The 14395-nt window shown below is 39.6% G+C and overlaps 2 protein-coding genes across 2 annotated transcripts in view; one reads left to right on the top strand and one right to left on the bottom strand.

Moving 5' to 3' along the window:
* The window catches only part of LOC106518979 (gonadotropin-releasing hormone II receptor), an 11521-nt gene extending 6496 nt beyond the window's left edge, over positions 1 to 5025 (top strand). Inside the window, exons 3-4 of the mRNA XM_014010431.1 lie at positions 3462 to 3666; positions 4157 to 5025. Of these exons, the coding sequence (XP_013865885.1) occupies positions 3462 to 3666; positions 4157 to 4668 (717 nt within the window). The 3' untranslated portion in view covers positions 4669 to 5025. The remainder of the gene's footprint in view (positions 1 to 3461; positions 3667 to 4156) is intronic.
* Positions 5026 to 6463: 1438 nt separating this feature from the next.
* Positions 6464 to 14395, bottom strand: part of wdr93 (WD repeat domain 93) — a 10851-nt gene continuing 2919 nt past the window's right edge. The window contains exons 4-16 of the mRNA XM_014010428.1: positions 13932 to 13996; positions 13754 to 13832; positions 13589 to 13674; positions 11733 to 11823; positions 11435 to 11591; positions 10989 to 11059; positions 10719 to 10805; positions 10478 to 10609; positions 8302 to 8509; positions 8132 to 8192; positions 7852 to 8008; positions 7570 to 7753; positions 6464 to 7476 (exon numbers count right to left, since the gene is read on the bottom strand). Of these exons, the coding sequence (XP_013865882.1) occupies positions 7368 to 7476; positions 7570 to 7753; positions 7852 to 8008; positions 8132 to 8192; positions 8302 to 8509; positions 10478 to 10609; positions 10719 to 10805; positions 10989 to 11059; positions 11435 to 11591; positions 11733 to 11823; positions 13589 to 13674; positions 13754 to 13832; positions 13932 to 13996 (1487 nt within the window). The 3' untranslated portion in view covers positions 6464 to 7367. The remainder of the gene's footprint in view (positions 7477 to 7569; positions 7754 to 7851; positions 8009 to 8131; positions 8193 to 8301; positions 8510 to 10477; positions 10610 to 10718; positions 10806 to 10988; positions 11060 to 11434; positions 11592 to 11732; positions 11824 to 13588; positions 13675 to 13753; positions 13833 to 13931; positions 13997 to 14395) is intronic.

Raw genomic sequence — 14395 nt, 5'->3', positions numbered from 1 at the left:
CAGTTAAATATATTTGTGTTTGTGGTTGTAATGTGACAAAATATGGAAAAGTTCAAGGGGTATGAATACTTTTGCAAACCACTGTAAATGTGTTGAAAGATTTGGCTCCTAACCAAAGGGAGGCCTTGTCCTAAAGGCAATGTTTTTGGTTTGTGGAAGAAAACCCACACAAGTACGAGGAGAACATGTAAACTCCACATAGAAAGACCCTTGGTCCAAACTTGGGATCGGACCCAGGACCTTGTTGTGAGGCATCATTGCCGTCATGCTGTGTTGACATCAAAGATAAGCAGCCTGAATGAAACAAGGCTGTTTGTTTTAATCGCTTAAGTGTTTCTATTGATCATCACACATCAAATTAATGGCTCAGGTTTTTTCAGTCACCATTTTTTTTTATCATTTGCATTCAGCTGCAGGTACTTTGAGTTCTGTGTGAGACAAATTTAAAAAGTTGTTTTCATTGAGCAAAAATGAAGTTGGAAAGGTACTCGTCACCTTAGGCAGCATGGTGTAGAAATAAAATGAAACACTGCAGAGCATTTAGTTCTGCTCACATTCAGTCTCAGCGGCCTTGTCCACTTCTCCCACGCAGATTTATCCACCGGGTTCAAACCTGTGACTGTCAACACAGTCCCCCGGGTTTCACCCATGTGAGAAAAGGTGCCGTAGGGGGCCGGGGCAACACAGACAGAGAAAAACCTGCACTCCTCATGTGAAAAACTGAAAAATACATTAGAACAACTTTTTAAAAAAAATCTCCTTTTTACGGAGCCCGTGAGGAGACATGGGGGGATTTTTTTCTTTTGCAATCCCACTCAATACTTTTGCGTTGCCATATTGTTTTGCGTTCCCACGCAAAAGTTTGATTTGTATACAAACTGAATTAAATCAGACTTTTATTTTGAAATATCCGGTTACCAAAACAGGATGTGTCGCCACAAGTTCGTGAAATTGACATTGATGTTGCGTGGCTGCACTGTGTTAAAATATCGGCATATGACATAGTTCCATGCATGGTTGTGTGATATATTCATTCTGAAGCTGAATTAAAGCAGTAGGCTAACTCGCTAATGGTGAACATSTGAGTTTGTTAATAAAGRGGAAGGCACAACAGTTATAACGACTTTTGCGAGGGAACGCAAAAGTTATTGCGAGGTAACGCAATACTTCTGCGTGGGAATGCAAAAAGAAAAAAAAATTCCCCATGTCTCCTCGCGGACTCCGTACATTTTAACTCTGATGGTGACTGAAAATCCATATTATTTGATTTGTTTGTTTAAAACATTTTTTGAAAGTGAAAGAAAAGGTTGAGCACTGAAGACAAATGGTTTGACAATGAAAAAAGATTTTGTAACTAAACAGAAATTTTATACTGAAATTTTTATTTTAATTGAAAAAAATGTTTATATGATACAACAGCCTGTCATATTTTCTTAATAGCCTATATGCCACAGTCATTAATGACGTATTTCCGGTAAATTTCTTGCCACACTCCTCCCTTCCACTTCCTGCTTACTGCCTATGTTTTTAGTGTTAGCTGCTAGTACTAGTCCGTGAAAAAGTCACAAAAGTTAAAGCATCTGTGATCTTCTGGTATAAAACGTGAGTTCTGTTGTGTGCCGTTGTGTCCACTAAGCAGCAGGTACAATAGAGTCATTAGTTTTTCTCCATTTTTCTCTTGATGAGGAGGTGACAGCGGTGGATCATAGCATTACAGGGAAAACTTATCTTTAAAAGCTCACGCTTGCGTTTGTAATCGGCATTTCTAACCTGAGGATATTCAAGAGTCAGCATCAGAAATGAGAAGACGGAGGTTACAAAAGGGAAATGTACATTTATCCCCTTTTACTGCCAAGACGGAGGAGGATAGCTAGCAGGAAGCTAACAGCAGCCGGTACAAAGGTAGGTGGGTGTATATATGTGCGCGCGTTTGTTATACAGAGTATGAAATGTTTTTAGGTAACTTTGTCATGAGTTTTATGCAAAAGTAAAAAACTTGTTAGAGTGTATATTACAGTGTAGACCAGGGGTGCCCAAACATTTTCCCTGAGAGGGCCAAAATTAAAAAAAACTTTTTTCCTGAGAGGGACAAAATTAAAATCAATCTGAGGGCCGCGGGCCAAATGCAATAATATAAGAAATGTTTAATACTTAAGTAAAGTTGTTTTATTTTTTATGATTAAGCTAGCAGCCAGTGTGGTTGCCCACATTCTTTAGTTTTTTTTTTCAACCCATGGACATGGAGAAAATTCAACGTATGCTCAGGCAGCATGACTCATGGGACCTTTCATAATTTAAAATTTGAGTATATGTGGTCTTATAAGGTGTGCAGATCTAGACATGGGCTTAAATCTAATCTAAATGTCTCTTGTAGTTACTTGTATTTAATATTTAATCTTAACATAATTACAATCTAATAACAGGACAACTACTGGTGGGCCAAATCAAATGGCTTGACGGGCCAATCTTGGCCTGCGGGCCCCACTTTGGGCACCTCTGGTGTAGACTAAAGCCGTGTGACGAGCGCGCCCCTCCGCCTCCTCCCCACGAGCACCGAGAGCAGCAGAACCTCCGCCTGATTATCATTACGTTTTCAGTTCACTAACGTCGGGGAAAACGATCCAAACCATACAAGTAGCCCATCAATTTAAAGCCCAGACTCTGCTCTTTCCAACAATATAAGTGTCACAGCTCTACGTGAAAAATTCACAGAACAAGCAGCTAAGGAATAGCGAAAAAGGCTAATTTCTGGAACCATAAACACGAACGTCTTTCCTTTGTTTTTATGGCTTTAATCCACTTTGGAGTGATTTMTTTTTCCACTTGGCTGGACCTGTACGTCTCCTGTGTTAATGTTGGAACATGTAATATGCTAATTCTGTACTGTGGAGATCACTAAGAGTCGTCGAGTGAAAAAATCTTTCGCTAACACTGTGTTGACCYTGAACCGGAAGTGTTGGGAGTGGCATCAAGTGCTGGACCGGATGTCCGTGGCATAAAGGCTATTAGATACAACTGCCTTTCACTGTGTTTAACAGTTTGCTATGTTTCTAAATTATATGACACAACGGCCTTCCACACCTTGTTAATTATGATACAACAGCCTGCCATATATTTATTATACATACCTATACAATGGCTTGCCATACAAATTAAATTATATGATAGAAAGTAGTTTTGATCTATTTGTTTATTGTTCAGTTTAATTATTTTATTTTATTTTATTGCCCCAATTTAGTTCCATAAGAAATAACAAAAAAAGACCCAGCCAGCCTCATGATCTGATAAAGTGGGACATTCTTGTGATGTGACTCTAAGCTTCTTGCTCGCKTTCTTGGTTAGTGAACCAAAGCTGATTAAGACACCAGAATATCAAAGCAAAAAAATTTTTGGGATTACTCAAGAATAACCTTGTTTGGCAGAACATAAATGATCTAAATCAAGTTAATTTCCTTCCTCAGATCTTTCTTTTCCACAGTGTGACCATCATCCACCCAGAGGATTTCACCCAGTGCACGACGCGTGGGAGCTTCTCCGCTCGCTGGCATGAAACGGCGTACAACATGTTCACGTTTTCCTGTCTGTTCCTGATGCCGCTGGTCATCATGATCACCTGCTACAGCAGGATCTTCCACGAGATCTCCAAACGATTGAGAAAGGACAACTGTAATTTTACCTTTACTTCTTGTTAAGATTTTACAGTTACTTTTATGTATACTGCCACTTCTCACCAATATTCTCCCATAACCTTGATTTCAGTTGTCTTTCAGTCATATTTGCTGGAAAATCATCAAATACTTCAAAAGCTAGCTTAAAACCTTTTAATTGTAATACACACACAAAAAAAGTGATTTTATTTAGAAAATAATGATGTTTTAATCTATTTTGGTCAAATGATGAAAGCAACATGAGGTGTATCAGTTAGTGCTCAGAGTATGTGTTGGAGATGACTCTCAGCTATGACCACAGAACATTTTAGCTCAAATTCTGTGAAACTGACAGTTATAATCACTTAGCTGTGGCAGACATTTTGAATCAGTTTGACTCCTGAAGCATTTCAATAAAATCTGTGTGGTGGATGATAAGATATTTTGCTAACAGAGATGAATCCTTAAATGGTCTAACCTTTGGTCTCTGTCATCTGATCTGTTCCTAGTACCGTCCACCGAAGTGCATTTGAGACGTTCCAAAAATAACATCCCCAAAGCCCGGATGAGAACTCTAAAGATGAGTGTTGTGATTGTTTTGTCGTTCATTATTTGTTGGACTCCGTACTACCTGCTGGGCCTGTGGTACTGGTTCTATCCTAAAGACCTGGAGGATAAGGTGTCCCAATCCCTGACCCACATTCTGTTCATCTTCGGGCTCCTGAATGCCTGCCTGGACCCTGTGATCTACGGCCTGTTCACCATTCACTTCAGAAAGGGGCTGCGGAGACATTACCGCCATGCTACCTCGGGGATAGACACGGAAAACAACACCGTCATCAGCGGATCCTTTACCTGTGCTGCCAATTCTTTGTCCCTTAAAAGAGAGTTTAGGCGAGCCAGCCAGGACAGACTGATGCTGCGGAGCGACAACAACAGAGRGGAGCAAACACCCTCAAGGAACAGATTTCTGATGGACGACAACGGCACAGCAGAGCCCAACCCTGAGAGCGTCCTATGATAACCATAAAGACAACAAACACCGTGCAGGTTTTTCATTGTTTCTATGATTCTGGTAAAATATCTCATATCTGTGCGTCTGATGGCTGCTTGGTGGAGCTATCGCCTCTCAGTTAGAAGACTAAGATCAAATTCTGGGTGGAGTTTGCAGGTTTTCTCAGAGTATGCCAGTTCCCTCCCACAAACCAAAAACAGGCAACATTCGCCTGGTTAAATAAAAGTCAATAATAACTTTTCACAACCAGGTGACCAGCAAACCTACACGACTTACTGTATTTATATACAAAAACTGTATTCTAGCCCAGTGGTTCCTAAACCTTTGAGACTTGTGTACCCCCTGAGCCATTTTGTCACACCACTAGTACCCCTTCAGTCAAATGTAATGATGATTCTCCAAAATTATANTGTTAAATGAAAATTTAGTTGCGCCATTAGCTGTAAGCTGATTAGCAGAACCATGCCCACCACTGCTCCTATGATAGTGTATAAAAACAAAAGACCCATCCTTTTTGACTTATTGTCTTCCTAATGTCTTCTCAGTCACTACATGCTACCTGAATCATAAACCTTTAGCTTTTGGGGTTTGTAATTCAGAAAAACAAATGTGAATTAGAACATTTTATGAAGATAAGCTCATGACAAATTACTAATTAAAAGTTATTACAAATGACAATTCTCACTTTGCTTCCTTGTGGCTTTACATGTTAGGATAAAAACAGTGGGTCACAAAGTTAATATTGGTWATAGAAGCTGCTGCTCATTGTTGTGTGTTGAATATAATCTCCRTTTGCTCAACTACAAATGCAAAATACAACCTAGAAGGTGTCTTTTTTGACGCTTAAATAGTGAAACTGCTCAAACACTGCCTTTTTCTGTTGGCATTAGGCCTCCGTAAAACCTTTAGTACCTTAGAGTGATAATTCGGATCTTTTGAAGTGGTGTTCTGTGGAAAGGTGAAGAACAATTCATGTCTTAACTCAGTGGTTCCCAACCTTTTTAGTCTTGTGTACCCCCTGAGCCATTTTGTCACACCACTAATACCCCTTCAGTCAAATGTAATGATGATTCTCCAAAATTATAATGTACTACAACTGATAATTTAATGAAAATTATTTATTTAACCTCCTAGAATGTTTAATTCTCAGGCATTTTTTTCAACTCACATTAAACATAAAGATAAAAACCTTGCCTTGAAAGTGAATAAGTAATCAAATAAACAAAGCAGGTAATGACAGGTGCAGAAAACAGCAGCGTCCATAATACATTGTGTTGTCCAAAATACAACAGAAACTCACCCAAATGAGCAAATTCCAAGAGATGCCACGTTTTATATTGGATCCCATTTTGTGTTAATTCTGTAATTCTGTCTGTAATTTTCGCATTGTGGAAATCATAGGGTCCTACAAATCTGTCATATTTTTATTTCACGCCTGAGAAATTTTTCCTCGTACCCCCTAACGTACCCCGCGTTGGTAATCACTGTTCTAGCCCATATGTCTACTAAATTATACTTTTTGAAATGACGACAGGCACCGGGTACTCCGGCTTCCTCCCACAGACCAAAAACATGACTGTTAGGTTAATTGATAACTCTAAATTGTCCCTAGGTGTGAATGAGAGAGTGAATGGTTGTTTGTCTCGTTTGTCTCTATGTGTGGCCCTGTGATGGACTTGCGACCTGTCCAGGGTGTACCCCGCCCCTCGCACTGTGACTGCTGGATATGGGCACCAGTGACCCACGCAACCCTGAAAAGAAAGAAGTGTGTACAGAAAATGGATGGATGGATGGACAGGCAGATTTGAACCAAACTTTTATTTCATATTATTTAGTATCAACACTTTGTGCAGGTTGAAGATGCCCAGAATGGGCAATGGCGGCACTTTTTTGAGAAAAAACAAACTACACAAATTATTTTAAACACGTTCAAACACAAATCAACAAGTTTGTGAGGCTTTGCGACTCACAAACCGAGAACCACTACGAACGGAACGCTGCGGGTCGATCTGGAGACTCTAACAAATGACGCCCATCGACCGGTCGCCAGCAGCTGCAGCCCACAGAGATATTAGTTTAACTGAAAAACTGATAAACCAGCTATTTGTTTGACGTTTTGAGCTGAGCCAACTGATCAGATACACTGAAAAACCACCTGAGCTCCCATCCTTTACTCCTTAGCAACAGGAAATAGGAAAATGGTTGATATGTGTTACTGAAATGTATTTACCACTTTAATAAATTCATCTGTTTGTTTCTAACAAAATAAGCTCACAGTTCAAAACAGTTTATGTCTGGCTTCAGCGGAAGCTAAATTTTAATGAAGCTGACAGTAAACACGGAGTGCTCTGAATAAAACACCCTCATATCACTTTAAAGATAAAGGAGCCTTTGGCAGCGGCTCTCTGTAGAGCTTTATGAACATTTATTATAAATTCAAATGAGGCCTCATATTAAAACCTGCGTCTGTTAATATTCCTCCGAGACGCTGCAGCACAATCTGATGGTGAGGTGAAGATGAACCTGATATTACAAATTCAATAACAGCAGCAGTTTCCTGTTTAAACACGTACTGGTCTGCACCGCGTTAAACTATGATACTTGGAAAAAATTCTGAATTTAAATCAGACTTGTTTCTCTAAAAGATACTAAAACCAYTTAAATCAATATATTCTGTAGTACCTCTGCAGAACCAGTCTTTTCTCTCAGTTCAGATGCTCGTGGCCTTGCGATCGTTGCATCGTCGCTGCAGTTTCCTGTAGTCTCTTCCATGTTTGTTCTAAAWTTTTCTTCCTCTCATCCACAGACAGCAGTCTTCAAAGAAAAACACAAATATGAACAGTTTGGTATCATCTGACCCACCCTGAGAATAAAACACTCGGACTGAGAGGTCAAAACAACGTGAACCTCTGCTGAAGGTAGAGATTGAGGGTTTCCTCCAGAGTATGACAGCAGAGTGTTGATTGTTGAGGGGAGTCTGGCTGTGAAACAACATACCGCCGGATGATTTCAGACTGCTCAAACCTGAAAACAAACAGCTGAATCTGGCRGCTTTTGTTTGAAGGATCACTGCAGCTGGTTTCCTGGTCGCCTGAGTGAAAGATGGGAACAATGTGGACGTATTACGCTCCTTCACCAGGCGGTGGAAACAAACACACAAACAAACAGCGGAGCGGTCCTTTTGTTTACCTCGTATGAAAAGGACTTGCTGTTTGGTGTTCAGTGCGTAAACAGGGCTGCAGGGAGAAGCGATTCGATGGGATACAGGAGGAGTCAAGGAACACACCGTGGTTTTGTTGATGACATCTTGGAGGAACATTTTTCCATTTCTTTGAACCACGAGCATCTATTGCAGGAAAGCAATATGTCAGCAACACCCAACAGTCTGAAATTACATTCATTAAATTAAATTACTAGAATAAACAGTTTTCATTGAAAAAAAAGAAATCAGTAGTTTAGGTGCTCCTACCACAGCTCTTAGAAAAGGCACTGACATAATGACAGTTGGGAGATCTCTGCTGTCTTTGGGCCTAGAAAAATATAGAAAATTACAACCTTATAAATTTGATCTACTGTATCATAATTACCATAAAGACAAGACAATTAAATTAATATCAAATCTGGAAATTCTCAGAGAACCTTTCAGTGAGCTGCACGGAACAGGACTCCACCCATTGTCCGGCATCGATCGTGTAAATGACTCCATTTTTACACAACACCAAAACCTGGACAGGTTCTGCAGTGAAAACCTGAGGCTTGTGAACTGATGTGGTCCAGTTAGTCTCTATCTCCATCCTGAGGAGGGCGCTGTTTTCTGCTGGCACTGAGACGATGTTAAGTGGTGCTCCTGAGGGGAAGACGAAACGATAAAACAATTAGGTTAATATTTTACCTTTGACATATATCACTGGAATGGACGTCATGTGGTTTGAGATGTGCAGAGGAGCCGCCATTACACTGCCTGGTCAAAAAAAGGGTCACACACTAATATTTTGATTGACCGCCTTTAGCTCTTATTATGGCACACATTCACTGTGGTATTGTTTCATTAAGCTTCTGCAATGTCATAAGATTTATTTCCATCCAGTGTTGCATTAATTTTTCACCACGATCTTGCATTGATGATGGTAGAGTCTGACCGCTGTGCAAAGACTTCTCCAGCACATCCCAAAGATTCTCAATGGACTCTGTGGAGCCAATCCATGTGTGAAAATGATGTCTCATGCTCCTTGAACCACCTTTCACAATTCCAGCCCCATGAATCCTGGCACTGTCGTCTTGGAATATGGCAGTGTCATCAGAAAAGAAAAAAAAAACCATTGGAATGACCTGGGGTCGGATTTATAAAACTGGCGTACGCACAATTTGAGCCCAGAAACTTGCGTACGCCACTTTTTACGCCAAGGTTGTGATTTATAAAATCCAAACTTGACATGAAAATGTGCTTCACGCCAGCTCTGACCCATGCGTACGCTCATTTTGGAGACGTGAAACTGCGACACAGATGGTGAAGTGAGGAATTAGAGCCACACTGTGTAATGATCACTGTCAGATATTTAATTTACCTTCATAATCAGACTTAGATTTTTATTCAACTTTATCATCAGCTTTCTTAACAGTAATATTTATGCTTCTGCTGCTGAGCCATGAGGACCTTTGAAATAAAAAAAAACTTAAATCTTAAATAAAAGTTCCCGTGTGCAACTCCCTTCATCTGCTCCTCAGACAACCCTGACCCACAGACCCCTCCCCGACAAGAACAGCAGGACAGCAAAAGTCACGCTTTGGATACACACGCAGGGCGCATCCACCTCGCCAGTGTGGATGTTATAAACCTTAACGTTTAAAGTCCGTGTTTGTCACGCGCGCGGTTTGTGTGTGTGTGTGTGTGTGTGTGTGTGTGCGTGCGCGGGGCAGGGGTGTCTGCCGCGGATAACAGAGCAGGCAGGAGGGGGAGAGGACGAGGAGAAGAGCAGTGAACTTATTTCTGATTTTATCTGACTTATTTAATTTTATTTTTATTGTTTTTATCATCCTGCAGGCTCTGAGGGAAAATTAATTTGAAGCTGAGATTTTTATAAAAATCGTTAGATTACTCTAACGCAAAATGAGGGAGAATCTGTGTCTATTACAGACAATCTGTTCACGTGAGCAGCTGTCAGTCAGCACCTGTCATCATCCAGACACACAAAGGAGCGTGTCTGAGCCATTCACTTTTGTTGACACTGATCATCTGACTGATTTAAATACAGCTTAACATTCATGAGGTACTTTACATTGACTGTTTATGGTTGAGTGTGGGTGTGTAGAGGGTAAAACCTGAGGCGGGACCCCGTACGCAAACTCTGACGTGCAGCTGTGATTTATAAAGGAAAGATGCGCAGAAACGTGCGTACGCACGGTTTTATAAATCTGAAAATTTTTTGGCGTACGCCATTTCCGCCTTTTGGCCGTACGTTCACTTTTAGTATGGTTTCCACGCAATCCTTTATAAATGAGACCCCTGGTCCTTCAGTATCTTCAGGTAGTATCAATGTCTCTAATTTTCAACTATTGTCCTAACCTTAAAAATCTGATTTATGCTTGAAAGAAACCGTTAAGTGTGTCAGTTAAAACTCTTGGTCACTTTGTTAGAACCAGTGGCCGGACCAGCTGCTACAACACAGAATAAAGACAAATTTCCTGCTTTTATTGAACTTATAATGAAGAGGACCACTGGCTTGTAGGGATTTAAACTAAAATAAGCTCTTCAGTTGATGGTGCACACACACACAACATCATGTGTTTCCAGCTCTCTCTTCAGAGATTAGCTCACCGGATCGCCTGTCCCAGATACACACCACAGCATCTTCAAGCCCAAGACCTATGTACCGGGTGCACCTGCTGACAGACGAGCAGACAATTTCCTTCGCATTCGGCCACAGAACGTCTGGTAGGGGTGCCATATCTGCTTCAGATAAAGGCAGACAAAAACACAACAATGACTAAATGTGTTATTAGTATACTAATAATATATTACATGGGCAGCATTCAACTGAACACGTTAAATGTCCTCCCTGGTTTGTTCTTTGGAGCGTTTTGGAGTGAATACTGGAGGAGATTATGGCTCCCAGTCCACCACACAGCAACAGCAACAGGCAAACCTAAAGAGGGGCAAAAAACAACTTTCAAAATGTCAGTCAGACTGGCAGGTACAAGAGTTTGAATGTAAGAAACAGACAGAATGCAGATGTTTTTTCAGTGGGAATGGATGTTGAGGAATTTTGTGTGAAACACTTTTATTTTTTGTTAAAAGATAACCCGAAAACACATCCTTCATTACAAACCTGACTGAAAATCTGCTTTACTGACACCAGAAAACCCTCCACAAGGCAGGAGAAAGTGTGAAGTACAACTCCTGAAAGAGATTACATGTAACTAATGTAAATCTAAATATTTATACACACTCTGCATCGTGTACACAAACTAGCCTTCATTATTGCAGCTTTTAGCAWTTCAGTAAGGGATTTTAAATGTATTTCAGGGAGGAAGAGCTTTGCAAAGTTTATTCTGCTTTTATTTGATACTTTTATTTAAATGTATGCATTGTAACGGTAATTGCATCTGTTTGTAACTAAATTGTTATCTTGTACGTTTGTTAGAAACCACTCTCCCTCGAGAACGAGACGTGTCTCAATGAGATTACCTGTATAAATAAAGGCTAATTAAATGAAGTCAAACAAAGCAGTCTAGCTGTCAAATGCTGATTGTATTTGCCTAAACCTAATTTCACCTTGAGCTTCCACGTGTCTCCTTTGTTTGACCAGCATCTGCACAGAAAGATAACTTCCCTCTCTGATGGCTGCTGCCTCTGATGACGTCCAGAGCCAAGCAGTGTGTGAAGTAGTCCGATGTACGGCCGGGCCCGAGTGGATTGTTCCCTGTTCTCCCTACAGATCAGCAGGAACACAATTTTTTATTTTAAATTTTACTCCATAAGAGTACAGATGGATGGTTCATTTAGATATATAATTTAAAATAAGTGCTGTGAGACAGACGCTGTACATGACATTTAGTTGTAAAACATTTACCTGATGGGACTTCATAAGGGGTGATTTTGTTCATCACTGTCACCGGAGACCATTTGACACCCATTTCTTCAGATACGTTTTGGTCCTGAGGCTAAAAAAAGACGGGTAAATCTGTCTGTCAGCTCGAAACAAAGGCCAAATAAAGAATTGGCATTTCTTGCAAAAATGCAGAGAGAACGATTTTTGTTCAAAGATTTTTACTGAAAGTTGCTGAAGTCAAGTAAAAGTAGCTAAAATTAGCAAAAAGAAGCTAAAATTACTATAAACAAGTTTAAATTAGCAGACAGGTGATGAAAGGAGGGGAAAAGGTAATTAGAAAAAAAAGGAAAAGAAGTACAAAAAAGTTGCAATTTGTTGTAAAATATCTAAAATAGATCAAATTTACTCAAAAAAGTTGCAGAAAAAACAGAAATTAGAACAAAGAACCAGAAAGAGCGTGTTTGTGTGTGAATTCAGCTGAAACAAAGCTAAATTTAGCTGAAAATAGCTAAAAGACAGAAGGCAGCTGAAAGAAGCACAAAAAGGCATAAATTAGCCTAAAGAAGCTAAAAGAAACAAAGCAATTGAAATTAGCTGAAAGGTGCAGAAAAAAGCTAAAACTGGCAAAAAAATAAGCTAAAGGAAGCTGAAATCATCACGAAGAAGTTAAAAAATCTGAATCAGAACAAAAATTTAAAATCGCAAAAAAGATTTATAAACAAAAGGGTTTTAAAGTGCCTGTCGCATCAAATTTTTGTAACACATATGAATGCATTTTTGAAAAGAGGACATTGATAAAATATTGCAAAATAAATTTCACATTGTTGAGATGAACAGTTGTTGAGATATTTTTCTGTAAAATAACAGGAAGTGATGTCAAAGGGGAACGTCTGCATGTGAACAGAGCGCTGCTACAACAGCCAACAACCCAGACTGTAGAGGAGAATCTGATGTTTAAGATTATTTTGAGTCACTATCAGAGAGATGAAGAGTCAGAGTTCAAATAATACAGTTTTAACAAACAAAGACCAGAGAGCTTTCTTTGTTAAAGAGTTCCCCTTTGATGTCACTTCCTGTTTCACTTTGGCTGAGCCAAGTTCAAAAGAAAATATGCCAGTTATGGGACAAAATGGGTTAAATCATGTTTATTATTCCAGCTTTCTTAAACATAAAAATGTTTTCTTTGACTTTTTGTATTTGAAGTATATGCACGTCACAGGCACTTTAAGGACGTTGACAGCTCCATTCATTTTTAATGAAAAAAAAAATGGCAGAAAAGACTAAATATCTCAAAAAGTCTAAGTTGCTGAAATACCAAAAATCATAACCAGACTGTCCTGAAGGAGCTGAACCTTTTGATTTGTAATGAATTACGTTCACAGCAGGGCTATTCAACTAAATTGCCACAGTTACTGCAGGCCAATAGCAATTAAAGTTATTATGTAAATAAAACCAAGTAAGATCTGTTACCTTTGAAATAGTTTATGCATTTAGTCGTGAATACAACATACAGAACCCCATGTAATAAAAGTAGTGATAATAAAATAATATCAAAAACAAAAGGAACACATTCTGCCTCTTATTTACCACAAATATTATTTTGACATCTCTGACTTGCCAAATTTTTAAACCAATTTTATTTTCATTTTCATAGTTTTATCTTCAACTGCTTGTAGTTTTAACTGTCTTGGGTGTTCAATGAAATGTTTTTTTTTTTACCAATTTGTTGCCAAGATTCTGACATTTCTGTAGATATCAAACATGTCTATGTTTAACTAAAAGAACTCAGAGTAATTAAAGTAAAAAACCAGGGTTTTGGGTTGGTTTACAGGATGCCTGATACACAGCTAAAGTTTTATTAAATTACAGTTCATTACCTGTTTTTGTGATGTTGCCGTCTCTAACTCTTTCAGCCACGCTGCTAAAGGAAACTGCAGGACCTTGAGCCACGCGGCACTGTTGCCTGACAAAACACAGAGTTTATTTCAGCATCTGAATGTAAAAAAAAAACACTTCAAAAGCTAAAAGTGTTCTGTACTCACAGCTGAATGACGCAGCTCCGTAACGCCCCCCCTCATATAGCTCAAACGTCAAACAAATGCTTCGTTTGTTGACGTCTTCCTGTTGGGGAAATGGTTTATTATTTTGTTTCTAGACTGAATTTCATTATTCTAACAAAACAAAAACATCAAAGATATAAAAAAAATAACCACTGCTCACCATAACGTTGATGACACTGAGAAGGTGGATGCCATTTGAATAAAGTGCAAACACTCTGGCAACACCTGAAAGAGAGGATGACCCTGTTATAACAGCTGTTTCATTTCAGAACTTGAATTGAATCTGAGTTGAAACTCAGGGTAGAGTTTGCATGCTCTCTCTGTGCATGCAGACCAAAAATAGGACTGTTAGGCTGACTGGTAACTCTAAATTCAATGGTTGTTTGTCTCTATGTGTCCCTGTAATAGACTTGCGACCTGTCCAGGGTGTGCCCCGCCCCTCAAACACTGACTGCTGGATGTGGGCATCAGTGACCCTGACAGGAAGAAGCAGGCAGAGATAACAGATGGATGTTTCTGTACTTCATGGCTGTGTCCAAAACGGCAGGACGGGTCCTCCGGAGGACCCAGACTCCCCGGTCTCGGCGGGCCGGGTCCTTGGTAGACCGGGAAGACCGGAAAAAA

This window comes from Austrofundulus limnaeus, unplaced genomic scaffold, assembly GCF_001266775.1.
Source record: "Austrofundulus limnaeus strain Quisiro unplaced genomic scaffold, Austrofundulus_limnaeus-1.0 Scaffold69, whole genome shotgun sequence".
NCBI classification, from domain to species: Eukaryota; Metazoa; Chordata; class Actinopteri; order Cyprinodontiformes; family Rivulidae; genus Austrofundulus; species Austrofundulus limnaeus.
The sequence above is the reverse complement of the archived record's forward strand: the minus strand, read 5'-3'. Positions and strand labels throughout refer to the sequence as shown.